At 32.6% G+C, this 27,649-nt stretch overlaps 5 protein-coding genes across 26 annotated transcripts; 2 read left to right on the forward strand and 3 right to left on the reverse strand.

The window, feature by feature from the left end:
- Positions 1-341: 341 nt before the first annotated feature.
- LOC104721330 (BEL1-like homeodomain protein 6) lies at positions 342-3,730 on the forward strand. Of its 2 annotated transcripts, XM_010439283.3 has the most exons (6): positions 441-873; positions 1,028-1,272; positions 1,547-2,284; positions 2,442-2,809; positions 2,893-2,953; positions 3,043-3,730. In XM_010439283.3, exons 3-6 carry the CDS (start codon positions 1,634-1,636, stop codon positions 3,550-3,552), a joined length of 1,590 nt encoding a protein of 529 aa, XP_010437585.1. In that variant the 5' UTR covers positions 441-873; positions 1,028-1,272; positions 1,547-1,633; the 3' UTR covers positions 3,553-3,730. The 2 variants fall into 2 exon arrangements, with proteins under 2 accessions (XP_010437584.1, XP_010437585.1); XM_010439282.3 differs by having other exon boundaries at positions 342-1,272.
- Positions 3,731-4,352: 622 nt separating this feature from the next.
- LOC109127743 (protein CASPARIAN STRIP INTEGRITY FACTOR 2) lies at positions 4,353-5,479 on the reverse strand. Its single transcript, XM_019233298.2, has 3 exons — positions 5,170-5,479; positions 4,753-4,799; positions 4,353-4,605 (listed from the first exon to the last, which is right to left on the reverse strand). The coding sequence occupies exons 1-3, from the start codon at positions 5,249-5,251 to the stop codon at positions 4,486-4,488; spliced, it is 249 nt and encodes an 82-aa protein (XP_019088843.1). The 5' UTR covers positions 5,252-5,479; the 3' UTR covers positions 4,353-4,485.
- Positions 5,480-13,309: 7,830 nt separating this feature from the next.
- LOC104721332 (bZIP transcription factor 11) lies at positions 13,310-14,762 on the reverse strand. The gene has a single exon (XM_010439285.3). It carries the CDS (start codon positions 14,082-14,084, stop codon positions 13,620-13,622), a length of 465 nt encoding a protein of 154 aa, XP_010437587.2. The 5' UTR covers positions 14,085-14,762; the 3' UTR covers positions 13,310-13,619.
- Positions 14,763-17,683: 2,921 nt separating this feature from the next.
- On the reverse strand, positions 17,684-21,542 carry LOC104721333 (phosphatidylinositol/phosphatidylcholine transfer protein SFH1). 2 transcript variants are annotated; one of them, XM_010439286.2, is made up of 13 exons: positions 21,440-21,542; positions 21,191-21,251; positions 20,863-21,115; positions 20,120-20,219; positions 19,749-20,015; positions 19,571-19,648; positions 19,270-19,421; positions 19,096-19,195; positions 18,891-18,980; positions 18,672-18,804; positions 18,216-18,598; positions 18,035-18,106; positions 17,684-17,943 (listed from the first exon to the last, which is right to left on the reverse strand). In XM_010439286.2, the coding sequence occupies exons 2-13, from the start codon at positions 21,207-21,209 to the stop codon at positions 17,929-17,931; spliced, it is 1,662 nt and encodes a 553-aa protein (XP_010437588.1). In that variant the 5' UTR covers positions 21,210-21,251; positions 21,440-21,542; the 3' UTR covers positions 17,684-17,928. The 2 variants fall into 2 exon arrangements, with proteins under 2 accessions (XP_010437588.1, XP_087331598.1); XM_087475472.1 differs by having other exon boundaries at positions 21,366-21,442.
- Positions 21,543-22,400: 858 nt separating this feature from the next.
- Positions 22,401-26,080, forward strand: LOC104721335 (bifunctional dihydrofolate reductase-thymidylate synthase 2). 20 transcript variants are annotated; one of them, XM_087474858.1, is made up of 12 exons: positions 22,401-22,614; positions 22,689-22,759; positions 23,067-23,112; positions 23,482-23,984; positions 24,067-24,454; positions 24,544-24,588; positions 24,692-24,757; positions 24,871-24,932; positions 25,016-25,090; positions 25,182-25,471; positions 25,558-25,664; positions 25,765-26,080. In XM_087474858.1, exons 2-12 carry the CDS (start codon positions 22,755-22,757, stop codon positions 25,873-25,875), a joined length of 1,698 nt encoding a protein of 565 aa, XP_087330984.1. In that variant the 5' UTR covers positions 22,401-22,614; positions 22,689-22,754; the 3' UTR covers positions 25,876-26,080. The 20 variants fall into 20 exon arrangements, with proteins under 20 accessions (XP_087330984.1, XP_087330985.1, XP_087330979.1 ...); XM_087474859.1 differs by having other exon boundaries at positions 22,409-22,614; positions 22,716-22,759; XM_087474853.1 differs by having other exon boundaries at positions 22,442-22,614; positions 24,865-24,932.
- The last annotated feature ends 1,569 nt before the right edge of the window (positions 26,081-27,649 follow it).

Here is a 27,649-nt window from a genome sequence, read left to right on the forward strand (position 1 = left end):
ACTAGAAACATTTGAAAGAAAAAGTACTAATCCATAAATTACCTAAAAAATCGTCTCCAGGAAAAGACAAAAAACACTCAGTGGGGAAAACGAGCACTTATGGTGTTTACAAAAATAATATAAAAGAAGAAAAAAGTTGTGCTTGTTATTTCTTGGGACCCTTGTTTCTTTTTTGATAGTTGTATGCAACTGTTAAGCGCCTCTGGACGACCAGAGTCCACGAATGTATTACCAAAATAAAATAAAAAGTATGAAAGAAATATATAAAGAAAAGTAAGAAGAAACAATCATGGCTTGGCTTACTTAAAAAGTAAAGCAGCTTAATACCAAACATACAGACTATAGTCATTGTGTACATTTTACTAATAATAACTTAATGAACTATTAATCAGAAAACAATTTGCCATATTACTTCATCCAAATTTTGCTGCAAGCTATTCACACGCATGTTTATTTCGAGTTTAATTCGAGTATGCTATTATTGCAAGAACCAAAACTAGAGATGAATGGTTCCATTAAGTCTTTTTTTCTTTTTTCTTTAAATTTTGGGAATAAGTAGCATCTTCGTTTCTTTGTACTTTTCAACTTAAGTATAGAAAATAGATCTTGAACAAAATGTGACTAAAATGGTGGATACTGATTTAATCGAAAACGTTATTAGGAGACAGAGAGAGAGAGAGAGAGAGAGAGAGAGAAGAATTAGGTTTAAGGATTGGGAGAAGGATGAAGAGAGGGGTTTAGGTCGACCAACTGGTTGTTAAGGATTGAAACTCCTTAACCATACATTTATATATAACATTTTCACTATAATTGTCATCTCTTTACCAAAGACTTAACTCCAAGAATCAACAAGCCCTAAGCAAGAAGCAGGAGGTTCAAACACCAACTAGATATATTATGGCTTTCTGAAGCAATCAATATCTTCAGAAAAACAAAAGTTTTTATTTGATTTTTTCTTCCCTCTTTTTTATATTAAATAAGAAATATAATTATCTTTTTTCCATTCCTTTTTTTTTCTTTTCTGGAGGAAGGAGAGAATGATATGGGTCTTTCACGTGTGACATTGATGAGATGATGAATTCAAATCATATTTCATTTGAACAAGAAGGAAAAAACCAAGAGGAAGAAAAAAAGCATAACCTTTGATTTCTTTCTCTGAACATTTCTTCGAAGAAGAAAAAAAAAAGATATATTTTTAGATTTTGTAAATCTTTTCAAGATTTGGTTTGGTCTCTTTCAACAATTCATAAGAAGCAGCAGTTTGGTCTCAAGGTACTTTGTTAACCTTTCTTTATTTCTATTCAACTCCTGTCTTCTTCTTTTTTTTGTCTATGAATTTTGCTTACATCTCCATAATTGCATGCATAAGCAATTCAAGACATGATCAAATCTTCACATGTTTCTGTATCCTGCTCTGTTTCCACTGTTTTCGAATTTCAAGCCTTTCCTCTTCTAGTTAAGTTCTTATAACAAGATGAAAAATTTTGAAGGATCCTTTTAGATGAATGATGATAAACTCAAGCTTGTGTTGATCTGAATCTTCCAGGCTGTTGCTAAGTCTATGACCTGATCATAGGACAAGGGACTATGGAACTCAATTGAGCCAAGAAAGACGCTCCATTGATACATTTCGATGGAGAATTATCCGGAAACACAGTTTCTACCCGGAAATGCAATGATCCACATGAACGCTACAGTTTCTTACTCGGAGGAATTCGCCAGTAGAGAAAGAACTGAAGCTAACAACAATGTCTCAGCCTCACAAGAGAGATCAAGATTTGGTCAAGTTTCGCAAATGCAAGACGTCGATCAAGATTTCGATTCTTGGAGAGATCAAGCGAGTGACAGGAACGGTTTCCAGCTAATGAGCGCGATGGCGGGTGCCACCACAGCGCATCTTCATACCGGTCAGGGATTGTCCCTTAGCCTTGGATCACAGATTCATCCTGGAATCCATCAAAGTATGGCGCCAAGAGCCGAGCATTGCAGAGGCAAAGAGTATGCAATACAGAGCTTTCCTGGAGGGAACCAGAACTTCGATGTTCTGAGAACAATTCCTAACTCAATGTATCTCAAGGCGGCTCAACAGCTTCTTGATGAGGCTGTTAATGTAAGAAAAGCTCTGAAGCAGTTTCAGGCAGAGGGAGATAAGAACAATGAGAAGCCTCAAGAAACGGATCAGAACACTCAAGACTCGAGCACGAATCCTCCCGCTGAAATATCTCAATCAGAGAGACAAGAAATGCAGAGCAAGTTGACAAAACTCTTGTCAATGTTGGATGAGGTAATATAATGACTTGAGCCCTATCTTCGTAATTTGATCATGCCATAGTTACATTTTATATTGTGTTTGCTTTTGGATTTACATGTTATAATATTGAACCATTTGGTACTATATGATATGTTGGATATATAAACTTTTGTATTTGATTTTGGTAAAGGTGGATAGAAGATATAAGCAATATTACCAGCAGATGCAGATAGTTGTATCCTCGTTCGATGTGATAGCAGGTTATGGAGCGGCTAAGCCATACACAGCACTCGCCCTTCAAACAATTTCTCGCCATTTCCGTAGCCTAAGGGATGCGATATCAGGACAAATCCTCGTGATACGTAAGTGCCTTGGGGAACAACAAGATGGATCAGATGGGAAAAGAGTTGGGATGATAAGCAGGCTTAAGTACGTTGATCAACATTTAAGACAACAAAGAGGTTTTATTCAACCTCAAGCTTGGAGGCCTCAACGTGGTCTACCTGAAAACTCTGTTTTGATTCTTCGTGCTTGGCTCTTTGAGCATTTTCTACACCCGTAAGTCTCTTCTGTATCTTATCTCCTCGCAGATTTTTTCATATATAAAAAAATGCTGATTTGTTTTTTGTAAACACGAATAGTTACCCAAAGGACTCTGATAAGATCATGCTAGCAAGGCAAACGGGCTTGAGCCGCGGTCAGGTAACAGATGTTTTATTTGAAGATTGGTTCTTTACTCTTTGTAGTGTAGTTTATTTTTTTATTGTTGTGTGTTGTTATGTTTGTAAAAGGTTTCAAACTGGTTTATAAATGCGCGTGTGCGTTTATGGAAGCCAATGGTGGAGGAGATATACAAGGAGGAATTCACAGAGAATGATTCCAACTCGTCTTCCGAAAATACACCAAAAAGACCTGCTACTGATGATGATGAAGATCGAGCTCAAGAGTTTTCACAAGATCATACCAAACAGGACCAAGGACATGACGGATATGGTGAGGAAACTTGTGGCATGGTCCAAGGCAGCCAAATGGATAGTCGCCGGTTCATGGCTGTTGAGCCTACATATCATGTGGCTGAGATGTCAAGATTGGGTCGTGGTGATGTTTCTCTGACCTTAGGGCTTCAAAACTCTAACGGACATGATAATGTTACGGTTATGTCTAGTGAGGCCTACAACAACTTTTCCGGGGTAGATATTTTCGAGAATGCCATCCCTGGAACCGAACTGGAGTATATAAACCCCGGGAGTCGCCAGAACCGGATAAGTTCGTCCCAATTGGTACATGATTTTGTAGCTTGAAGAAGAAATTAAGCAATGGAGAGATTAATAAAGCGTAGGTGTTATATATGTTCAGTATCAATTCTCTAGTGTGAGTAAGTTGGTCAAGAAAAAGTTTTACAAATATTTGTACGTATAAAGAAAACATTCTTTTCTGCAAGAAATATAAGTGAGGTTAGGTCATTGTGACCAAACACAATATGGAAATTCATGACATAGACAGCAGTGCCGGCCCAACCAATTTTGCTGCCTAAAGCAATTTTGCTGCCTAAAGCAATTTTTTTTTTCCCATTAACAAACATTAGAAAAAAAAGTTACAAAAACTGCTACACAAAGATTCGAACTCTTAACACCTGAAGGAGAATAAAAGCATACCCAATCACTGTACCACCACAAGTTTATGAAAATTGATGCACCTTAAATTGCTAATATAATCTGGCGCCTAAAGCCCTTGCTTTACGGGCTTTAGGTCAGGGCCGGCACTGTAGACAGAATATCAAAGTGTGGTCAAAAAAATTTCCCCACATCTACAACCCAATACTTTTTCATTTTATGAACATTTATATGAACTTCTATCATGAATTATTCAACACACTACTAACTATCATAAGATTTGATTTAGGAAACTTCCAAAAAAAAAAAATAGTTGAAATATTAGCTATATTGCAGTATTATCCATTAGTTGTATGAAAATCATATATATTTCAGTGATGAAGCGAATACTTCACTATTCAAAATTACGTTCGTATGTGATATAGCAAAGACTATAAGATGATTTCCTAGATAATATATAGACGTAAAAAAAAAAAAGATAACATATATATCTTCAAACTTATATGATATTAAGATGATCATTCAAACTTATTGCAGTGTTAGTCTTTAGGTATACATATATTATACATCTCATAATCCGGAATTTATATAGTGGTAGCTAATGGATCGGCGATATGATGATCAGTTGGGAATAAGCTTGAAAGGAGGCCTCACGAACTTATGTTTGGGACTGAACTGTCCATAGTCTTTTGTATTCATTCTCAGAATTCTCTCATGTTCATGTATTCTTCTTTCCACCACCTGTCCACATATTTAAACTTTGTTCAACCAAAACGTAACGTAGAACCCTAATTGAATCTTACTGATTTTGTTGAATTTCCAATTATTCATCACCCTATACAACGCACGTTAGTTGTGGCAACTTTATTTGGGGTTAAAACGACTAACCTCTGGATGATTAGATTCTTGGTCATAGATTAGGATTGATGATCGGCCTACACAACAAAACAGATTCTTAAGCCTATCTGTGTTTTTTTTTTGTTATCCAAGAGTATCACTACAAAATAACATACTATGTCGTTAAATTCTATTTTTAGAAAGTGAGTTTTACAGCTATAGTTTATATATATTTAATTATTTATGGATGGCATGACTTATTTTTACAGTCGAAAATCTAGAAATTAGTCATTGAGTATCTCAGAAACACACATGTGCACACACCACAAGCTCTTATTAATGTTATTATCTTACTTTCTAAAAGATTGATCAGCAAGTAGTAGGAGGCACATGAGTTGCAGAGAAAAGCTGCAAACAAAGGAATATATATATATATGTAGACTGAGGGAGAGAGAATAAGAAACAAACCTGCAGAAGAGAGAGCAAACGATGAAGCTGAAACAAGGAGAAAGATGAGACCTAGTTTCTTCAACAATGGTAATAAACCCATCTTCTTCTCCCTTTCAGTTTTTCTCTTTGAGAAAGCAAAGTTTATATGTAAAGTGTTTATGCGTATCTTGTGTATTTGATATACTTTTTTCAAACAAAAAAAAGAGAGCCCTTATGCGTTTGGTATATATCCCTACATCTATATATAATCTCTAAAGAAATAACACCATTACAAATTTTTAGCCAATATTTTTCAAAAAAAACTACCATTACAAAAGTGGATTGATCTATCATTTAATTAATGCAAATAAGTATCTCTTAATGCTTTTAATTAATTTATTATAAATGAAAGAAAATGGTGGGATTGGAGAAAAAGTTGAAAGGAGACCACTTTCCTATTGTTGGTCACAATAAGTCTAAAGAAGTTGTTAGTGGCTTGATTATTTAACGTGAGTGGCTTTATTGTTTAATTTGGAGATAGACAACAACAATCATAACCTTATAATGATAGAATCCTTAAAGACTAGAGGTATTCAATATCGGTCATAGTTCTTATTCATTTTTCTCCATTTCAGAGACATACGCTAGATAGATGTATAAACCAATTATGTTATGTAGATACAAACCTCATTCAAATTAATAGATTCTAGATCATATCATAACAAATTATTGAAGAAGAAAAACAATTTCACAAAATATGTAAATGGATTGCTGGTTGAGATTATGGAAAAGAGAACAAAGTGGCGAAGACTTTTAAACTTTGCTTCAATGGAGCTGATTCGTCACAATAAATAACGTCAATGGATTGCTGATTAATTGAGATTATGGAAAGAGAACAAAGTTGTTTGAACTTTGCTTTAATGAACTGATTCGTCTCTATATTTAATTAATGTTATTATCTTATGGTTTCCCTTAAAAATAGATGTAAAGATGATTTAGTGGATGATGACCGTACTCTCACTCTGTTTTTTTTTTTTTTTAACTCTGGTTAACTCTATTTTTTATTAATATTTAACTCTGTTTTTGATTATCGTTGGTCAAAACTTTTTTTTTTTGGTGGCATATTAAATTAGCGTATTCTTTTAGTTTTTTATCTTAAAGATAGTAGTATAATTTATCGTGTTAAATATCACAATGTATCTTTTTTTTCCTTTTTTTTTGTCAACCACAATATATCTCTGTAAAAATATACATGATAACTGTAAACCTCTTGGATCATCGACTAAACTCCTTGAATGGCCCATAGGTTATTATGCCTCGGGCCTATGTTTTGACTTTTGAGGCTTTATAATATCCGTGGGCTTATTTATAAGAGGCTGGTGATTTCAATTAATTTGCTTTGCCTTCTAAGCTTAGACAGAAACCGGTAGTTTGTGCTAATATGTTATACCACCACCAAATGTGTTGTTAACAAAAATAAAATAAAGTAAAATAAAAGTTTTTTAGACTTAAAAAAAGTTTTTAATTAGATATCCATTCCAGTGCCGTGTCAAGGTCCGTAAAGGTTTAAGGCAAAAATTTAAAATGAAACTTCACATATTTTATTTTTAAGGAAGATTTTTTTTTGGTTATAAAAACAAAGAAATATTATTAATTTAAAAAAAAAACTTTAAAGAGTAAGATATTAGAGAGGATAGCTTATGTAAAGGAAAAAAAGAAACAAAATTTATATGAATGTTGAATTTTGTTTCCAAATGTTTCCTAAAGTACTAAATAAAAAATGCTTAATCTAGTTTACAAATAAAAATGTGGCCTGTCTTTGATTATTTTTTGTGTGTGGCCTAAGACAAATGCCTTTTATGCAAAGCATAAGGGACGGCTCTGATCCTTTGTAAGAACTAGAAGTTAGAGTTTGGTGTAGGGTATATGATTTCTCAGTTGAACTCTATGTTATGTTAATGTTACTGTCTAAATACACGAGTGTGAATGTTGCCAAGAATTAAAATTTTAATTTTTGTCGCAAACATTTATATTTGAACTCAAGACATATCTTGATCGTAGACTCGATGAACCATGAGGAATTAATTACACATGCAAATTAAATTTGAAGTGATTATCGGCTATGACTTATAATAACTTCCTCGTGCATAAATGTAAGTTTTCTTAATAAACTATTATATATTATCCGAATGATAGTGATTTCAAATGGACTAACCTACATTAGCCGCCCCTGCTATTCTTGTCTCGTCATGTAATTTGTTTGAAGCGTTTTGAATATTAATAATTTAATACTTACAGTTCATTTATAAACTACAGTAAAACTTCTATAAATTAATAATGTTGGAATCATGATATTTTATTAATTTATAGTGATATTAATTTATCTATAAATTAATATTTATTATTTTATAGTGTAAATTAATAATTATTAATTTATAGATATATTTTTAATTGTTTAATTTCTTAAAAAAATATAGATTTAGACAATTTTAGCAAAATAAGATTAGACTTTCAAATGTTATAAATTATTGATTTTGGAATTGAATTTGTAATATTTAGAAATTATTGACAATAAATTATGAATATTATAAACAAGTTAGTTTATACACATAACATACATAAACTCAAATTTATGAATAATAATATCAATTGTCATATTTTGGTAGCCTATAAAAGTATTAAAATGAAAATGTTGCATATCTACAAATTGAAAACTTTAAAAAATTTTAGCTATTTTTATGATATTATAGAGTAGTTTTCATTATAATTTTAAAATACAATATAACAATTTTTTTCATAGATATGAGTTCTAGGAAAAAATTAAAAATTTTAAAGCATACATTAGTATATCAACATATATATATATATAATATACATGATTATTAATTTATGATATTATTGGAACCATATTTTACATAGGGATTTCAAAAAAAATATTATCTTATTATCTTATCGAATTTTGTTATTTTTTACATTGTAGTACCTGCAAAAATTATTAATTTATAGTGTTTATTAATTTATAAAGTATTAATTTATAGAGGTTTTACTCTATAAGGTTTGGTTTTGTTTTAATTTGTAAGTTTTCTTTTTTAGAATTAAGCCTCTGGGGATTTTCTTTGTACCCGCCAGCTCAGCCTTCGGAAGGATTCTTATCCTTTTTGGCTATGTGTACCTCAAACGCATTTCATCAATGAAAATCCTTCTTGTGAAAAAAAAAAAAAGACTTTTTACTCCTATCGTAGTCATTATTCTTTTTCAATAATACTGAGACATGTTTATAAGATTTCACATCACACAAGTTCACGAAGAAGATTTTCTCTTTAATATTGTTATGTTCCAAGCGATTAAAAAAAAAAATTAAACGGATTAACCACTAGCTAGTGGCTACTGTTATCGCGCTCAGGTTTGGAACGTTTTTTTTCTCTGTATATATAAAACAAAAATATCTTATTAGTCACGGATCAATTAAAATTTATGAATCCAAAGTCTGAATCTTCTGTTCAAAAGAAAAGCTTACTTTAAAGTTTTGTCATAACTCGTCTTTTAATTATGATTTGATTTCTTAACTTTACGAATAATGTGATGATTATACATAATTACCTTTCTCTCTTAGTTGGTCAGTGCCCAAAAAAAACAATGGAAGGAGAAAATTAAAGAAAGAACGAAAGATACTTGCCATTTGGGATAAAACTTATTAGTCTTTGTTAATGTAAAAAATAGTTATAAGATAGTAATTCTTATATATATCTCAGTGGAGTTGCAAAGATAATGATCAATATATAAGTCCTCTCTGAACATAGTGAAATAGCAAACTGATTGTGAAATGATGAGAGATGTGGAAATCTACGTACATAATATTACTTGAAAAGTTAATGGTGGTATTGATCGTTTAACATAGAAAAAAAAAATGCAGTATACATTACTAGACTTGAATTGAGCAGCAAATCATAAAATAAGAAAAAACTACAAATTAACATGAGAATATATATAAAAGACATATACATGTATACAGATTACTAGACAGAATTGCACTATAAATTGACTATAAACATTCTCCTTCACGATTATATATAAACTTTTAATTTGAAGGAATAAAGCAGATGTAGAATATAGGCCGTACGTCTAAAGTAGTGGTATTCATATTATGATGTAACAAAATGGAGAATCCGAAAATCGTAAAGAAAGCAAAAAAAAAAGTGTACAATTTTGGTTTCCAACGTCTACATACCACAGATTTATATTAAGCCATATATGCCTCCATCTTGCTAGCTTATTGTTTTTCTATTATTTTATCTTAAATAAAGATATATTTCCCTTCATTTTAAACAAATCTTTCCATATATATATTTTACATGCTATGCAGCAGTTTAACCATTCATAATTCTAACATATTAAACTTACAAAGGTACGTAACATTCATAAGTTTTTATGTCATATATACGAGTTTAAGTCCGGATTATACTATCACAAATCTATAGATATTATAAACTAGTCAGATATTCATAAAGTATAGATATAAAATATATGCATTTGGTTGCCAAAGTCTAGATTTTTCTGTACTCTTTTGTTTGCTTTGAACCCTTTTAGGCTTTAGAGTAAGAAAAGCACCGACTTCTTCCCATTATTGGCTGCTAGATGGGTATATATAGTCTTTTATTTTGTTTTTGGAGGCTTTTTAAATTACACTGTGGGTTGTGGTCCCTAAAATACGCTTGTTTTTCTTTCCCAATATTGAATAAATTAAACGTATATACATATAATGAGTTTAGTTAATACTAACATATGAATTAAAATTGAGTATTAAGTTCATCTAAAACTATATAAGGTGTAGAATTTTTTTTGTATGATATATGACAAGATTAAAATTACTTAGCTTAGAAAAAAGTGTTCATAGCTACAACACACAAATCAGTCAAAAAGGATATGAACCTTCCAAGAGACACAACGATATTCCAATTGACGGGATACCAAATTTCGTTAGTTATATATACTACATTATTACGTATTTATTTCGCATCATTGTTAATCCATATAATGTTCGAATTTTTTTAAAGTATTTACGCAAGAGCCAATATGCAAAAGCAAATGTACCAAGGGTTACGAACCTCATTGGTCTTAAAAATACATATATTTAAGGGATGATGATGTCTTTTAAAGTTTTAAATCACCTTCGTAACACGTTTTGAAATTATGGTCAATTGTTGTGGCTTATTAGAGAGGACTAATCAAAATTGGGAAAGTCGCTTACGGAAACTCTAATGACATTTATACCCTAATTTAACATATTAGTATTGTTTTAGATATAACGACAAACAATGAGTGTGACAACCTTAAAAGACCTTTACATGTTACGTGGGAATACAAAAGAAATGTGACACTAGCAGACAAAACATTACCTTCGTTTAAACTTACATTTGTTTTTTGGTTTTTTCCCTCCTTTTGTGTGACGATTAGACTCTCTAATCGTTTGACTAAAGCTCTTATTTTTCTTTCTTTTGATATAAGGGAATCTTCAAGAATATCCGCAAACATTCGTGTAAATGATTTGGTGTATGTTATATATAATGTACGTGGATCGAAATGAAGCTGTTCGACATATTCTAATTTTAGCCGCTGTATGGGATCGCTAAATAGTGGTGAAGGTACAAAATGCTAGTGTTTTCCGGTTTGAATAAAGAAGGTTATGGAGTTTTCAAATGCCTTTGTGGGATTATAGTAGAGTAACCCAACCCACAATCTATGTTACGAATACCATTATGGATTGCAGTTCGACCATGATCGTCTTGTGGCTTCTATATTTCTCTGCAACCTTCTCGATGATCATATTCTCATAGGATGGTTTACGTGTTTGCCCCAAAAAAAAAAGGATGGTTTACGTCATGCAGAAGATCTTAACGTTGTTGGTAAATTTATTTTTAGATATTCGTAAAAAGATTATATCAGTTTCTATATTTTTAGGCTGTTCTTTTCAAATTATAATATAGATCATCATTCCATTTTCATATTATAAACTTATATAGTTAATATATATCTCCTCTTGTGTAACGAGAAGAATCTTTATTATATATGTTGTACTTAAACCGACTAATTACCAATTATGTTTGTTCAGGTAGATCTGTAGGAGAACGAATGTTATATAAAATCATTTAATTAGGCGATCTACTATTTAAGGCTTAAATCATCATGTGTTTTTAGGTCAAGTACCGGCAAATATTGTTCCCTGCACATGACAATTTTGCCATAATTGATTACGACTTCCAAATTATTATGTTTGTTCTAATATTGTAATAGAGGTTATTATAAAAGGTGCATTTGGTATGGAAGATAATGATTTTTTTTCAAACAAATATATAATAGGGTTGTAAAACCACAAATTCACAATTATTTATAATCAAGTATTTTTTTTTTCTTTTGTAAATTAACATATCCACCGTATGGTCATCTAGTGCATATAATCTAGTATAAATGGTTTTCTAGTTTTATTTATCATTCTGAAGGTTACATAACGTAACCTAGTATGAATGGTTTTCTAGTTTTCTAGATCAAAACACATAACTGCATAAGATGCCTTTTATAATCTCTCGAGACTCGACACATGCACGATATTCTCAAGAAGGAATACTAAACTTGAAATAAAGGTTGAAAATTTGCAATATAATTATCAAATAGAAGAGTACTCCATTATATAATAATAAAAAGAGGCTTCTTTGTGTAATATTCATGAATGAACCATCCGTGATCAATGGATATAAAACAAAACCATGCAGCATCCGAAAGTATAATTCTGCCAAAAGGGTAGAAATTTAGAATAGGATTCCCCATTATTGTTCACGATGTAATATAACCATTATTTCGTGATGTACTGGTGTGTGGATCTAATGGTGATAAACGAACTTTGAACAACAGCAACAAAAAAAAGAAATACGAGATAAGAAAATCAATTAAAAGATGAAATGTGTAAAAAAAGCAAAGAATACAGGAGGCTAGAATTTCACCTATGAGTCTAGTACACATTTAAACCTATTAAATTCACTAGAAATAAGATTTAAAACATTTTATAAGAATCTGCAAAATTTGATTTCTTATTTTGGGTGATTTTCAGACTTCGGAGATTTCAATATTCTTGTCTAACATGTTACTATATATTTTCAAATTTTCCTGATAGAAAAATTAGATTTCTTATTATTACAACATTTACCTAAGAACCCTCAATTCACCTAGATTCTCTGATTCTTAAAAGTTTTGGATTTTGTAAGTCTTCTTAAGAATATCTCCACATTCACCAAACTGATACTACTTTTTTTTTTCTTAAGAATTCATATTCATATCATGGCGATATCCACGGTCTTTAATGATCTAGACTTTTTTTTCTTTTCTTTTGGACATCAATGTACACTAGATATTTATTTAAGAGTTTGAAAATTTATAATAAGAAAATAATGAAGATCTTCACAGTCGGGTTGTGTTCTCTACTCTTCTTCGGTAACTACTTGGTTTAGATCTTTCAATGTAGTGTGGCAAAGTGGCTTTATCTTGGATCCTTTCTCCGGTATTCGACTCTTGGGAATTTGTTCTCAACCTACATACTATCTCCTTTTTCAGGGAGCTGAAGATTCATCATCTTTAGTACAAGTTAAGTTTTTAAAAACCCGTCAGAATCTTTGTATTCCAGTGTGGCAAATTGTCGATTTGCAACCAGTGATTCGGTCTTCGTGAGCCTCCCCTCACTTCATATGGTTGATCTTCTTTGTGGATCAAACTATATCTATGGCTTTTATGCCCCCTTATCTTTGCACTAGCTTATTTAGTTGCACTTATTATTTTTACCCTTGTTGTTATTTTGGGATGTTGTGGTTTGTTAGGAATCCATCAATTTTTGTATTGTTTCTTTCCCATGTAAGTTTCTTGACCGCTGAAAAACTTTTCTTAGAAGAGAGTTTCATGTCAACAACTTAATAAAATGGGGTTTGCACGGAAAAAAATAAAAATAAATAATGAAGGTTTATTTTTCAAGTGAGAAGACAAAGATGTCCCCACATGCTATTTTATCATATGATTTATCATTGGCATGAATCATGATTATATAGAGTCCAAGTGATATTTTGGTCTCTCGGGACTCAAATCTGACCACGATTTTTTACCAATTATATAAGTATATTTTACATTGATAACGAAAGTGTGAAGTAATTTACTATTAATATATAAATGGGATTAAAATGAAACTAAGAAGCAGAGATTACAATATTAAGAAGACACTTTGTACTCATGCGGCAACAGAGCCTTTATTACAAACACACTCATAACGATGATGCTGAGGTTACCTAACGCCTAAAACGTACCCCAAAACAAAATATTGAAACGGAAATAATCAAACAACAGAACCATTTTTATATAATAATAGATCTCTCTCTTTGGACATGTCTTTAAATCGGACAAAACAAAACGGCCCCCATGTTTGTAACTTCGAGGGTTTTTTTTTAGGTCCACATTTAATACAGTAAAGCATCAGAAGAAGCCATGAGAGGCTGGTTCATCATATAAGACATGTTCATCTGATTCACGAAGAAATCATCACACTCCAAACCAACCAGAGGGTTCGAACACATGCCGTTGTTGTTGTTACTGTCGAGGAACTCGATGATGTCGTTGAGAGATTGAAGCCTGTGGTTAAGTTCATCGAGCTGAGCCCTGAGAACAGAGTTCTCTGCTTCAACGGTCAGGTAGTGCTGCGTTGTGATGCTGACACTTGTCACGATCTCGCTGTTCTCTCTTTTAAGATGATTAACCTGAGCCGTTAGATCGTCGAGGAGCTTTTGTTTCTTCATCCTAGATCTCCTTGCAGATTCACGGTTTGAGAGCATCCGTTTACGTTTCCTCTGCTCCATGAGACTCTCCTCTGATCCTGACGACGATTGAATCGTCGACGAAGTTGTTCCCGACGACGACGATTCCATTTAGTAACACACACACACACACACAACAAAACAAACAAAGGAAAGCCTTATCTTACAAGAAGAGAGATCAGATATTACAAAATGGTTTTTTTAAGGGAAAACTAAAAACAAAACAGAGCAGAACAGAACAGGACAGGACCCAGATGACGAAAAAAACGAAGAAGAAAGATTTGATGGAAACTAGGGTTATTTGTTTGTAATTATGCGTAAAGATTTATGATATTTTCAAGAAAAATCATGAGACGTAGTAAAGCCAGTAAAGGAAGACAACAGAGAAAGATTGAACAAGATGGGTCCTGCGCCTGATTGTGGAATTTAACATAAACCCAGAGAGAAAGATCTCACTGAGTATTATCGGAGACATGTGTCTCAAACACCAAGAACTGCTGATTAAGCATCAATGTTTTTTTCCTTCTTTTTTTTTTTTGTTTGTTTGGTAAATTAGTTCTCACAAAAAGAAAGCTGAGATCTTTTAAGCTTTGAAGAAAAAAAAAAAACGAAATCAGAAGAAGAAGGAAAGGAATCAAAAAGACGATATCTTCGAGAGAAAGAGAGAGAAGGGGAGAGAAGAGAGAGAGAGAGGGGGGGGCTTTGAAATGGTTTAGGAGACATGAATTTATAGAAGAAAGAAACTTCAAGAAAAAGTGTTTTCGAGTGTGTTTGTTTGTGCAACTTGATAATGGTAAGCGATACATTTGTTTGGATTCTATTCGGGGGAAGAAGATTCTTTACTTTATTTTTCCCCTAACTTCTTTTTTTGTAAACATTTTTTTTTACCCTTCCCACTTTTTTTTTAATTATAAAGTAGGAATGTCTACATTAATCAGAGCAATACTTTATACAAATATAAAATTTACTCATTAATTACTTCTATATTAATTAAAAGTCAAGAATAAATTAGGATTTTAGTTTATAAAAAATATATTGAGCATCATATACTCTACACAATTATGTCATTATGCCAAGATAGTAAAAAAGAAAATTAGTTAATCGTTTAATAAAATAAAATCATATATTAATTAATTTTAGATACTATAAAATACTATAATCATGCATTTATTATGATTTCTAAAAAAATGAAACATTCCAAAAAGCCCATACAAAAAAACTAAAAAATGACCCCGCCTAATTTCTTCTTTCTTTGTTTAATAGTAACCGTGATTTCTTAGTAGGAAAGAAAAATAAAAAGTACAGATTCTTTTTACAAAGAAGAAGATTGCAGATGAAAAGTTTTCTTTGTTTGAGGGGAAAACAAAATTTGTCTTTGTTTATTACTATTCCTATTTATTATCATAAAAAGTAAAATTAAAAATCGAGAAGTTTGTTGAATCTTCTTCGGTAAAATAGTAAGCCATATACTCACGTAACGACAAAAACAGAAAAAAGAAAAATTAAATAATAGTACTATATTAGTAGTGCGTATTGAGGACTAGTATTAAAAAGAAAATTTTATAAAAACCATTAAAGCCAGAATTTGTCTGGAAAATCTATGAACACGATCATTTAAAAATCAATTTACTACCAACAACACTAAATCTATGAACATATTTATTTAAAAATTCAGTTTGCAAAAAAAAAATGTGAATAAACAAATGAAAAGCCTGAATTAAAAGTTTTTTAAAGAAATACTAAAAAGGAATCTGTGCTTGGAGTAAAATGAGAAGAACATGTGTAAGTAGGCAGAAGAAGAAGAAGAAGAAGAAGAAAAGGTTGAAAGAGACATGTGAGGTTGCGAAACCAACTCCTCCAGACTTAACACAGCTGTTTTCATTTCCCTTTTTTTGTTCCCCCCAACTTATTTCTTTTCCTAATTTTATCCTGCTTATAATTAATTATTCTCCAATTTATTTTCAAATTATAAGTATATATTATTTTGTGTTACTTATTCAGATGCTGATCATAATATTTTTGAGGGATGGTAGGTTATGAAACTGATTTTACAATAGTTTTAAGGGCATGAAATTAACTTTGTTTTGTGTTGGAGAGTATATTAGGATTATTATAAAAAAAAGTCATTCAAGTACATGTAGAATAATTTAGTACTACTGTATTTCCACCGCCTAATCGCAGATGTTATGGTGTTTCTCTTTTATTTATTTTATAGTACACCCAAACTTATTTTACGACCAAAATATTTAACTTTTTTTTCCTTAATCAATTTCTCTTTAAATATTTTGGGAAAGTGTGGAAGAGATCCACTGATCAAACCCACTTCCCAAAAACGATGCATGAAGTTAACCACCAAACACATTAACTCAACATGCTTTTTAGTCTATATTTATAAAATAAATCAAAACTGCATCGCAAAATTAGTATAAAAAAAAATTATTACATGGTAAAATTAGTAACAAACCAACAAATCAAATCATTAAACCTCCAAAAAAGGTTATTCGTATAAATGTTTGTTTTCCTCTTACCAATACAAGCAAGAGGGTAAGAAACGTAGGATGGACGTACGAATAAAAAACGTATGTAAAATTCTAAATAACATCTAAATCTTTAAGAAAATGATAATTCGTAGCTCCTAATTTGTTCAACATTTTCTTTTAGCTCTGCCACTAGCACAAAATCTTTCTGATTACAAAACTAACCGACATATACCAATCCGTTACTCTCAAATCAGTTGATCGACAGACATATACCAATCCGCTAAACCCGACATATCATCGTCGTTAGTCTTATAATTTGTATTATCCATTGATAATGATGTAACTCCAATGTCAACAAAACGTCTCTCCGAAATCCTCAAAAAGGAATCTGAGGAAAGTACATGCGTGTGTGTCCATTTATTACACGTTCAAGGTTCACTTGATTACAATTTTGATTGACGTTTAAATTGGATATTTTAATCGCCATAGTACAATTATTATTTTTACAGTGGCTACTGACCTTAGTAAAACATCATCTTTTGGCTTTTGAAGTAAACAAATGGTCCGAATACTTCATGTGATCCTCTGTGTACTCTATTCTTTTTTTTGTCATTTTTTTTAAAAAAAAAATCCTTTGTGTATTTCGCTATCTGTGTAACAATCAAAATCTCCAATAATGGACGTAGCTCTTGCTTGGACCTTGGAGAAAGAGAGCTGCTATATAATTAGTAGAACATCTATTGATTTGGTTGATATATCTACACGTGTTTCCTTTTTTTTCTTCTTCTCCTTTTAATGTTGTCACTAGAAACCAAATTTGTTTGGCAACAAGTTTAGCATTTTGATATCTAATTTATATTTCGACGGACATGAAGCTCTCCTAGTTATTAAAAATAAATATAAATGTTTTAAAGAAAAAAGTATATATTGTTGCAGGAAAAATATGATCCGTAAATATCATGGAAGGTACATACAATCTTTGAGTGGGGACTATCAAAAGAAAGACAACGAACGCAAGAGAGAGGACCAAAGGAAGTAATTAACGCAATGGCAAAATAAGGAAAAACAAAAATCAATTTGTGTTCTATCTTTTTGCAATCACATGACCCACACAACAAAAACCCTACAATTTTGTATATATATAATCAGATTTCCATCTACAAAATTATAATTTCTGCGACTAAATATATATGTTACAGTCTTACAGATACCGATATAATACAAATCCAATATAGCAAACGTATATTAGTTTAATCTCGTGGAGAAAATAAAAAAAATCACAAATGTTCAATTAAAAGAAACGCACACACAAACAATGTCACAGCCAAAACAACAAATCATCGTTTCATTTTCAGATAAAATATACAAGTCTGTTGCTTTTAAGCTGAATATATATATATATCTATTCCTCAAAAACAAAATCACAAACAAACTCTCTCTCAGTTTGATCCAACATCTTCTTTCCTTTCGCTGAGTTAGAATCCGAAAAACTGGAATAATATAACATTATTAGTATATATGAATTACAGAAACAAATGCTGTTGCATAGCTAATGTTTATAAATGTTTTGTTCTTACGTACCTTCTTCTTCTTCTTCTTTTTCTCAATGTATGCCAAAATCTCCTTCTGGCTCACAAGAGCTTCTTCCAGAGCCTAAACCAAAATATAAACCCGAACTTAATCATCGATTTATAGGTTCAAAATTAGAACTGGTTATATGAATTGTCTGAAACATTTTTGGTAGTTTAGGTTTGCCTTATACCTTCTTGGTCTCAGTCAACTCTTGCTCAAGCACTTGAACACGGTTAAGTGCGGCCTGAAGTTTCTCCTCTTTCTCAGATTCCACATTAGCTGGTTTCAAGTCAAGGAACATGCATTTATCTTCCAGCTCGGCCATACGTTTCACCATCAACATATACTCAGAGCTCGAGACTGGTGCTGCGAATTGAGCTTGATTTTGCTTAGACTTTGTAGATTCCTCATAGCAGACTGAGTTTCCATATAAAGCAGCCTCAGTGAGTTTGCGGGGAACGTCTTTTGATAGCCTTACCATGGCAACAATCCCCATCACAAAGGCCATGACCCCTCCCACAAGCATTCCATCCCCTTTCGTTGGTGCCCCTTTCCTTACGTAACACTCTAGGCCTAAAGAAACTTTAGTGCGTGCAGAAGAAGAAACACTTAAAACAATGAGCTAATTACATGAGTGTATACGTACCTTTAGAGATTGGGAAGTTTTCAGCTTTATGAGTTTTTACAGGCCATGCCATATCCATTGACTTGTCAATGGTTGTGATTTGCTTCTCATACGCATTGCCTTCATCGCTTTTCTTCTTGGTTCTCTCAAAGCTCTGCGGTGTGAATTAATGGTGAATCTCAGTAATCTTTTTCCTACTTAGCTGATTGTAAAGATTTTACAGTATTTTATGTAACTTACTTCAGGAACTGAAGTTGATCTTCCTTGGTCTACGTGCTTCTGTTCATCTTCTGAAATCGGTGAGCACTTAGCTTCACGATTTATAGCCATCTGATTCCACAAAAAAAAAAAATATTATTTTGTATGTGTGAGGTTCAAAAGTTTTTGATAAAATCTAATAAATTTCAGTTCCTAATTAATTAAGATATATGTAAATTTGAATAACCTTTAGGATCTCAGGATCATTCCATGGACCTTTGTCAGAGCGCATACATCCTCCCTTGTCTTCACAAGTGCAAGCGCCTCCAAAGAACTCTGGCAACTCACTGTTTACAACTCAATGCGTTCAATGAATATTCAAATTTATACATATATAACTAACGATTTCCTGATATATTACCTAGCATCGATGACTTCAAGCAATTTGCTATGATATTTGTTCCCAAGAACATGAATCTTTGATGTGGTCTTGGGATCAAGAAACGATTTAATGGTGCTCCACAATAGCCGGAATCCAGAACCGGCATTGATAATGAACATCCGATTCAATGTCTACAAGATAAACCGGAAGTCAACAACTTAAGCGCTCAAGTGTTGTTATTCTATAAGAATTTGAATCAAATGATGTGTAATTAATCAGCTACAGCCTACATGTTATTCGGAAAGTTAGAATTTGATAAGATCAAACTATACATACATACCTCAGGATAGTTGTCATTGTCAATCTTAAGAAGCCTTTGAAGAAGCTCTCTAGCGGACTTGCTGAAGTTCTTAAGGCCCTAGATCACTCATTAAACGCGCATACGATCAAAACTATTAAACTAACACTCTTAATTTAATTTAAAGAGAAGATAAAGGAAATGGATTTATAGTGCATACCACGCCTTGAACGTCAAGAATAGTTGTGCTCTGATCAATGTATTTATTCGCTGCGACAGAACAAGAAGGAAACTTGATCTTGAAAGTCTTCTCGAACTCTTTGACATGGTATTTCACGTACCGGTCCATTGTTGTCACTTGGAGTAGCTTGTTAGCATCGATTTGACCTAATCTCTCAATGTAGATCGGCCTGCCTTCCTTGTCTACTCCATGATAGCCTTGAGGGTAGTGCTTCATCACTTCATCTATCTCTTCGAACTCAAAATCCTTCATCACAATCAGAAACATACGTTATAGAGCTTTGCAACGAAGATTCAGAAACAAGAGATGCAGATCAGTTAGGTCCAACTACATGCTCGGTTAGGATTTACCTCGATGATCGTGTCAGCGCCGAAATCTTTCCTCCATTGAATCATGTCACTCCACATCTGTTTAGCCTTCTCAATGTCAAACTTTCTTGCTCTCAAGAATCTGTTATATGTTCATTATGATGTTATAAATAATTTCTGATATAAACATTATATATATATCTAAAAATAATGGACGCTCTTGAGTCTATTTTGAACAATAGGCTATGTTGTTATCGTTTTCTAACTATTTTTACACAAAGCAATCAACCGCTTTAAACTTTGTAATAGTTCAATGTCCAATTCCAACGGTCTAAAAATGCTAAAATCTGTTTGAAAGATGATAGGAAAGCAAATGTGGGTAAAAAAAATTTCAGATCAAAATTTACATTGTATTTTTGATTGGTTTGAGGTTTTCGTTTCCATATTTTGTTTTCTTCTGAATTTTGAAAATTACGATTTTTGAATTCCTAAAATATTTGAAACGTATATATATGCATGAGTATATACAAATGACATAAAATATTAAATTTAACAAACATTTTATCTTTAAAATACCAAAGATGGAAGTCTAATTAATGGCTGGACATAATATCCTTTTGACTTTGAACAAATTTTCTCATGGGTTATATATAATCTTATTAGCTAATATATACTCCGGTCTAGAATGCACTAATACTATATAAGATTTGTTTTTGGTCTTCCCATAACTCTTGTAAACAAGGTAAGAAAAATAAAAAGATTGAATAGAAAACAAAATATCATACCGAAGCATCATGTGGAGATCATCTAGTTTGGATGGTAAGAGCTCGTCAAGGACAAGAGCTTGACGAAAAGCATCAAGAGCTTGAAGATCTTCTGCGTCGATGTCATCCTCAATCGGCACGGACATGACTCTGCTGCTACTTCTCCGACCTTTTTTCTTGAATGAGTTCTTGAATCTGTTCGATGCATTTATGGCTTTCTTCTTCAACGAAGACATCTTCGCTATCTTCCTCTCTTCCTCCGACATCTCTATTTCTGATTTACAGATTCTATTTGCATTAGTCTTAAGAAATAATTACTTGATTAAGGCAATATTTTGAAATTACTAACCAGGTTTGGTCTCAGCCATGGTTAGATAAATTTGAAAGCACTCTGTTTCTCACGGATATACCTACCAAGACAATATTGCAAAAATCATTCAAGAGAAGTTAGTTTAGATCGTATGAGAAATGATAGGATGATACTAAAGAATCAAGATGAGTAAAAAACGAAAATGTGTGTTTACGATTCAAAGATGAGAAAGCTAGAGAAATTAATGAAATGAGAGAGCGTTTTTTTTTTTTTTTTTTTTTTTTTTACCTTATTGGAAGAGAGTGTTTGGGGAGAGGTAAGGGAGGTTGAAGATAATGGAGAGGCTCATTTGAAACTAGGTGAAAACATGTAGACAACTATTTTAGGTTCTGATTCTAACAATCTATATATTGACAAGGTCCTAGAAAGTTTTGATAATATATAAATACTTTTAATAAAAAATTACAATTATTTCTATTAAAATACATAAACATAAAGTTATAAAATAATGAACAACCAATCGTTTCTAACTAAAATAACAAATATGAGAGAAAGATGTCTTTGTTATATTAGGCGAAGTGCTGCCCACTACTTCAACATTTTGTCAATGTATAAAATTCTTGATGTCAACCCCCCAAGTATCTCATGATGATATTGTTTTTATTTCTTTTGGTTATGTTATCCACCAAATATAAACATTTTACACATACAGTGACTTTAGTTTATAGTAAAGTGTAAACAATGAAAACACACCAAATCCCTTTAAAAAATTATCATTAAAGTTTATATTAAGAATAAAAACATAATTTATATATTTAAGGAAATAATTGCATATAATAGATTCAAATAGTTTCATATTTTATAAATAATATATATATATACACCATCACATGCCGATATTCCCCATAGACGGTGCTGAGATACATAATTGTTGTTTGTTTGTTTGTTCACATATATACCATTCACAATTATAGGTTCATACAAGAATTATAATTAACAAGCCAAAAGAAAACTCGATCTAATGATAAGTGATACATATGACAAACTGTTTTAATATTAACTAGTCGTTAAAATTCAACTTTGGAGTCGTTTATCCATGTTCATATAATAATATACAACAGTACTTTGTATCCAATTTATAGTAATCAATTCTTAAAATACATCGAATTAATCTTAATTATTGATTGAATAAACTAAAAGTTATCTTACTAGATATAGTACTAAAAGGGCCTATCTCCAGTCCAGTAGAGGCCCAATATATTATAAATGGGTCGATTTCCATTTTTTGTTGTAGCTGTTAAAACGACTCAGTGTGACTCGCCGTCGTATGGCACCGTTTAATATTCTCTCCGAAAGCCCCGGAGCGGCTAAGACAGCGGCGTTTCACTCTCTCTACACCGCCTGAATCTCAAATTTTTAAACTCTTCTCTGAATTTGTTATGCGCTTGCTTCCGTCTTCAAAGGTTAGGGTTTTGGAGTCTCGAGTGATTATGTTTTTTTGGGCTTGTAAAACCAATTTGATTGTTTTTGTTTTTAGCCTCTGTATGCAATTATGAATGTGTAGATTCACACTCTGAATGTGGATTGAAACTGGTGAACTCTAATGAGGTTAGTTCTGTGGCTGCTTTGTTTCAGTAATCGATAAAGTATTTAGATTTATAAATAGAAAGATTTGCTTACTTGTCTATGAAGAACATGGAAACACTCTCATTGTTTTGAGGACTTATCCCATTGCTAATACACGTTTCTATGAGTTTAGGTCTTGAGAGTTTTGTCTTCTTTTTTTTTCTTCTGCCTCACGTTTACACGTTTTGTCCTTCAGCTATCAGAGCTCGAAGCTTATCTACTTTTAACTGACTTTGTCTTTCAAATCCTGTAAGTTTCGTCTGAATTTTTTGGTTTTTTTTCTGTTTAGGTGTTTGCCAAATCCCGCAAAGATTCTACCTTTAGCGTTTAAATCGGTCAGTGGTGATTGGTGAACTTGACTTTGTCGTATTTTACTTGTTTTTTTGGCTCTATTGCTCTAAGTCTACCCTTTACTTGTTGAGTTAAGAGTTAAATAAGTGTTTATGTAGGAGTTTGTGTTATTATTCTCGCATATTTGCAATTACTCCTGTTAGGCGTAAGTCAGAAGTGAAAAAAATGTACTTGGTTCTAGTAGAATGAAGTGTCTTGTAAAGATAATTTCTTGTGATTTTATAGCTTGTTGTTAACGTATTTTGTGGATTTCTAAGTCTATCTTTTAATCTTTGACGTATGTGTCGAGCTTCTGTTGCAATTGCATAGCTTGTTGTTAATCTTCTCAACTTCTCTATGTTTTCAATTCTCAGGCTTTGCTACCTTTGTCTCAAAGGTGGCTCTGTAAAGTTTCTCCCAAGCCATCCTCATTGGCAAACATCTTCAACATTTCAATATCAACCATGGCAAGTACTCCCAATGGAAATGTGATCATGGCTTCAAAGCTTCAGAGAACTTACCAAGTTGTGGTAGCTGCAACCAAGGATATGGGTATTGGTAAAGACGGAAAACTTCCCTGGAATTTGCCTACCGACCTCAAATTCTTCAAGGATTTAACTCTAACCACTTCGGATTCCGCTAAAAAGAACGCTGTTGTAATGGGTAGGAAAACGTGGGAGTCTATTCCCTCAAAGTATAGGCCACTCCCTGGTCGCCTCAACGTTGTCTTAACTCGCTCTAGCGGTTCCAGTATAGCCGTCAATGAGAATGTTGTAACTTGCAGTAGCATTGATTCTGCGCTAGATTTATTAGCTGCACCTCCATATAGTCTGTCCATTGATAAGGTTTTTGTAATAGGAGGTGGTGACATATTGAGGTGTGTGTTCTTTTACTCAGGATTCTCATTTTTTCCGTGGTTTCTTTTTTCTTTGATCGTCTTGACAGTTGTTTTATTGTAGGGAGTCGTTGAATAGACCGCGCTGTGAAGCCATCCACTTAACTGAGATTGATACAAGTATTGACTGTGATACATTTATTCCCCCGGTTGACACTTCTGCATATCAACCTTGGTGTTCGTCGTTTCCAGTATGTGAAAATGGACTTCGGTTTTCCTTCACGACTTATGTTCGTGTAAATAATTCTTCTGCTGGTGAATCTTCTGATGAACGTGCTGAATCACAATCCCTTCAAGTTGACTGGAAGAAGTTTTCATCTTTTCTCCCTAGGATGATTTTTGACCGGCATGAGGAACTCCTTTACTTGAATCTGGTCAAGGAGATAATCTCAAATGGAAACTTAAAGAACGATAGGACAGGGACTGGCACATTATCTAAATTTGGCTGTCAGGTGAGTTACTACCTCTTAATATGTATCTGAATGTCTTCTCCTGGTTTGCTTCTTAAGGTTAATTAATCTCCATATCTTTGGATCCACAGATGAAATTCAACTTGCGCAGGAATTTTCCACTTCTGACGACTAAGGTATGCTTGCTCACCTTTACAATGACTTTTCATGTTTTAAACCCAAAGAGAATTTGCTTTGTCTTCTCCACCTTACAAGATCCGTTTGCACTTTACTTAAAAGAGAGTTTTTTGGAGAGGTGTTGTTGAGGAATTTCTGTGGTTCATAAGTGGTTCAACGAATGCAAAGGTAAGAGAACAGATCTTTTATCATTGTCTTCATCACTTCATGCCTAGATCACATTTGGAACATATATGCAAATGAGCTATATTTTTTCTCTGAGAAGTTTGTGTTAGTGGCAGGTACTTCAAGAAAAGGGTATCCGTATATGGGATGGAAATGCGTCGAGAGCCTATCTTGATGGGTAAACCGTAAACTTTAGTTCGGCCTTTTTCTTTCAGAACTTTTTGACCATCACACTGATATATTGAACACTTTTGATATCAGTAGTGGACTGACTGAGAGAGAGGAAGGTGACCTTGGACCCGTTTATGGATTTCAATGGAGACACTTTGGTGCCAAGTCAGTAGCTAGTCTGTTATCTCCTGGCTTTTCTGAGTTTTGGCAAAACATAATTCTCTGTTTTACCCATTTCGTTAATCTCTTTCTACAGGTACACAGATATGCATGCTGATTATACTGGCCAAGGATTTGATCAGCTCTTAGATGTAATTAACAAGATCAAGAATAATCCTGATGATCGACGAATCATAATGTCGGCTTGGAATCCTCCTGATCTGAAGTTGATGGCACTTCCTCCATGCCACATGTTTGCACAGTTTTATGTTGCAAATGGAGAACTTTCATGTCAAATGTATCAGCGCTCAGCCGATATGGGTCTCGGTGTACCGTTTAACATTGCCTCATACTCCCTTCTTACATGCATTCTCGCTCACATCTGTGGTAACGTTCAAAATTTCACTACAAAAAGAGCAAATTAGTGAATTCGAACGTCTGCCATCTATTGATATTTTGCTGATATTATGTAGATCTTGTTCCTGGTGATTTTATCCATGTGATTGGAGATGCTCACGTTTACAAAAACCATGTCAAGCCTCTGCAAGAGCAACTTGAGAACCCACCAAAACCTTTTCCTGTGAGTATTTACGGGCAAATGATCACTGATTCTTAGTCTTGATCAATGAATGGTCGTTCATTGCAACTATATCCTGATTCGTCTTTGGATATATTTACAGGTTTTGAAGATAAATCCGGAGAAGAAACATATAGATTCTTTTGTTGCGGATGACTTTGAGCTCGTTGGCTATGATCCTCACCAGAAAATAGATATGAAAATGGCGGTTTAGCCCCCTAATTTTCTGGTGCTATTCACTTATTCAGTCAGAACTTTCGTGGTTAGTATCGAATTAGTTTTCTTTTTACTAAGTGGAGGCTCAAATCGTTTAGAATTTTATCCTGAACAAAGTAAGTTGGAATTAAAACTCAAGAAAAAATCCTTTCATGAACAACTGAATATTTTCATGAGATAATTAACTTTTTAAATTTTGCTAACACGAAACTTGATTCTTCTATCTTTGCAAATAATACTTGTATGAAACAAACCATAAACCACAGAAGGATATTGTAGTAGAATTACTCTTAAGCTATGTTATTGATGTGATGACTTTTACGGTTTTTAAAATATGCGGTTTAACTTGAAAATGAAATTAGGCTCGCATAGCTTAGCAAAAGTTGCTCATAAGCTATATATGCTTGGTTTTTTTACAAGATGCGCTGCCGACTTGAAGTATATATATATATATATATATTTTAATTTAGTGTAGATAGTCTACATCCAAGAATCCTAAGGGTATTTATTTCCTCTACCAAAAATATCTAGACAATTCTAATGCGACAATTCTAGTTGATTCGGTTAACAATATAAAAATTGTGCCAAAGGAGAGATTCTAAGTGATGGTTTGTCTAAGTAACATGAGCAAATGAATAGGATGCTGATGACCCACCCCTAAATGGACAATACGTTATGGTATAAATTCTCTGCCTCCTCAATCTTGTCATGTTGTAAATATACTTTCTGTCATTTTTCTTTCAATTTATATATATGGTGGTGACTACTGACTATGAAAGCAAGTTCGATTTGAAATGTCTTGGTCAATATGAGTATATATACAAAATACTCTTTTGAGTTCAAACCGTGTATATTTTAACTCAACATGTTTAAATAGAAAACATAACATGTAAACCACTATTAATTTGTGTTAGTATCGTCGAAGATACCTCATCATTCAGATTCAATCCATATAATAGATGTGATCAACAAGCAAAAGAATAATAAGATAAGTAAAGGTAACCATTAAATTAATCATCACCTTTATAACGTTTTTCCAATAATCAACTAGTCACATGTATTAAAACGTATAAATTATACAATAAACAAAGTACAAGTAACATATATTATACGATATGTTCCTTACAGGTTTATGCTTATCTCACGTGTATCCTTCGTAGATTGGCATCAATCTTTCTCATCGAAACGTATCTTGTCTCCTTCACCTTTCCAGATATTTGGTTCCTACACGCACTGTACGTCAGATCATTTCACCCTCACTCAGTTACAATCTAGTATCATTAATCTTACTTAACCGATTCGAAACCAATTAAAAAAAAAAAAAACTTATCTTTCGTAAGAGAGCAGGGTTATAATTATATTATAAATGTTTTGTTTACATATACATCAAAATCGAGTTACTAGAGGATTTCTATGTTTCATATAATTATATTTATGTTGCTTGCATGTAATTAAAAGCTGTAAAGATAGCACATTACAACATTTTCAAACTATATCTTATCAATAAAGTTATAAAGATTTCTCAAAATGTTGATGGCATCTAGCCAATTACTAATGTTCTTGTCAATTTAATGCGAATACGTTAGCCAATGCATGTTCTTATCGAACAGTCGTCTTACGTCATATATAGCATATGTCTCGGCATAAAATTTAAGCATGTCCGATACCTAATCTTTAGTTAGTTCGTAATATCAAAGAATCAATACTCTAGTGTTGGCTTATCAATAGCACATTTTTGCATGCAAATAAATAAGTTATGGGTGAAAAGATTA

This window comes from Camelina sativa, chromosome 11 (assembly GCF_030686135.1).
Source record: "Camelina sativa cultivar CO46 ecotype springtype chromosome 11, ASM3068613v1".
In the NCBI taxonomy this organism is placed as follows: Eukaryota; Viridiplantae; Streptophyta; class Magnoliopsida; order Brassicales; family Brassicaceae; genus Camelina; species Camelina sativa.

Excerpts from the sequence above, each read along its gene's own strand:
- LOC104721330 (XM_010439282.3), top strand. The coding sequence starts at position 1,634 with ATGGAGAATTATCCGGAAACACAGTTTCTACCCGGAAATGCAATGATC. Across the intron at positions 2,810-2,892 it reads TTTGAGCATTTTCTACACCC|TTACCCAAAGGACTCTGATA; the intron begins GTAAGTCTCTTC and ends AAACACGAATAG. Across the intron at positions 2,954-3,042 it reads CGGGCTTGAGCCGCGGTCAG|GTTTCAAACTGGTTTATAAA; the intron begins GTAACAGATGTT and ends TGTTTGTAAAAG.
- LOC109127743 (XM_019233298.2), bottom strand. The coding sequence starts at position 5,251 with ATGGGTTTATTACCATTGTTGAAGAAACTAGGTCTCATCTTTCTCCTT. Across the intron at positions 4,800-5,169 it reads GTTTGCTCTCTCTTCTGCAG|GCCGATCATCAATCCTAATC; the intron begins GTTTGTTTCTTA and ends TTTGTTGTGTAG. Across the intron at positions 4,606-4,752 it reads AAGAATCTAATCATCCAGAG|GTGGTGGAAAGAAGAATACA; the intron begins GTTAGTCGTTTT and ends ATATGTGGACAG.
- LOC104721332 (XM_010439285.3), bottom strand. The coding sequence starts at position 14,084 with ATGGAATCGTCGTCGTCGGGAACAACTTCGTCGACGATTCAATCGTCG.
- LOC104721333 (XM_010439286.2), bottom strand. Across the intron at positions 20,016-20,119 it reads GCGCTGACACGATCATCGAG|GATTTTGAGTTCGAAGAGAT; the intron begins GTAAATCCTAAC and ends ATTGTGATGAAG. Across the intron at positions 18,805-18,890 it reads GATCAACTTCAGTTCCTGAA|AGCTTTGAGAGAACCAAGAA; the intron begins GTAAGTTACATA and ends TTCACACCGCAG.
- LOC104721335 (XM_087474853.1), top strand. Across the intron at positions 24,589-24,691 it reads TTCCACTTCTGACGACTAAG|AGAGTTTTTTGGAGAGGTGT; the intron begins GTATGCTTGCTC and ends TTTACTTAAAAG. Across the intron at positions 24,933-25,015 it reads TCGAGAGCCTATCTTGATGG|TAGTGGACTGACTGAGAGAG; the intron begins GTAAACCGTAAA and ends TTTTGATATCAG.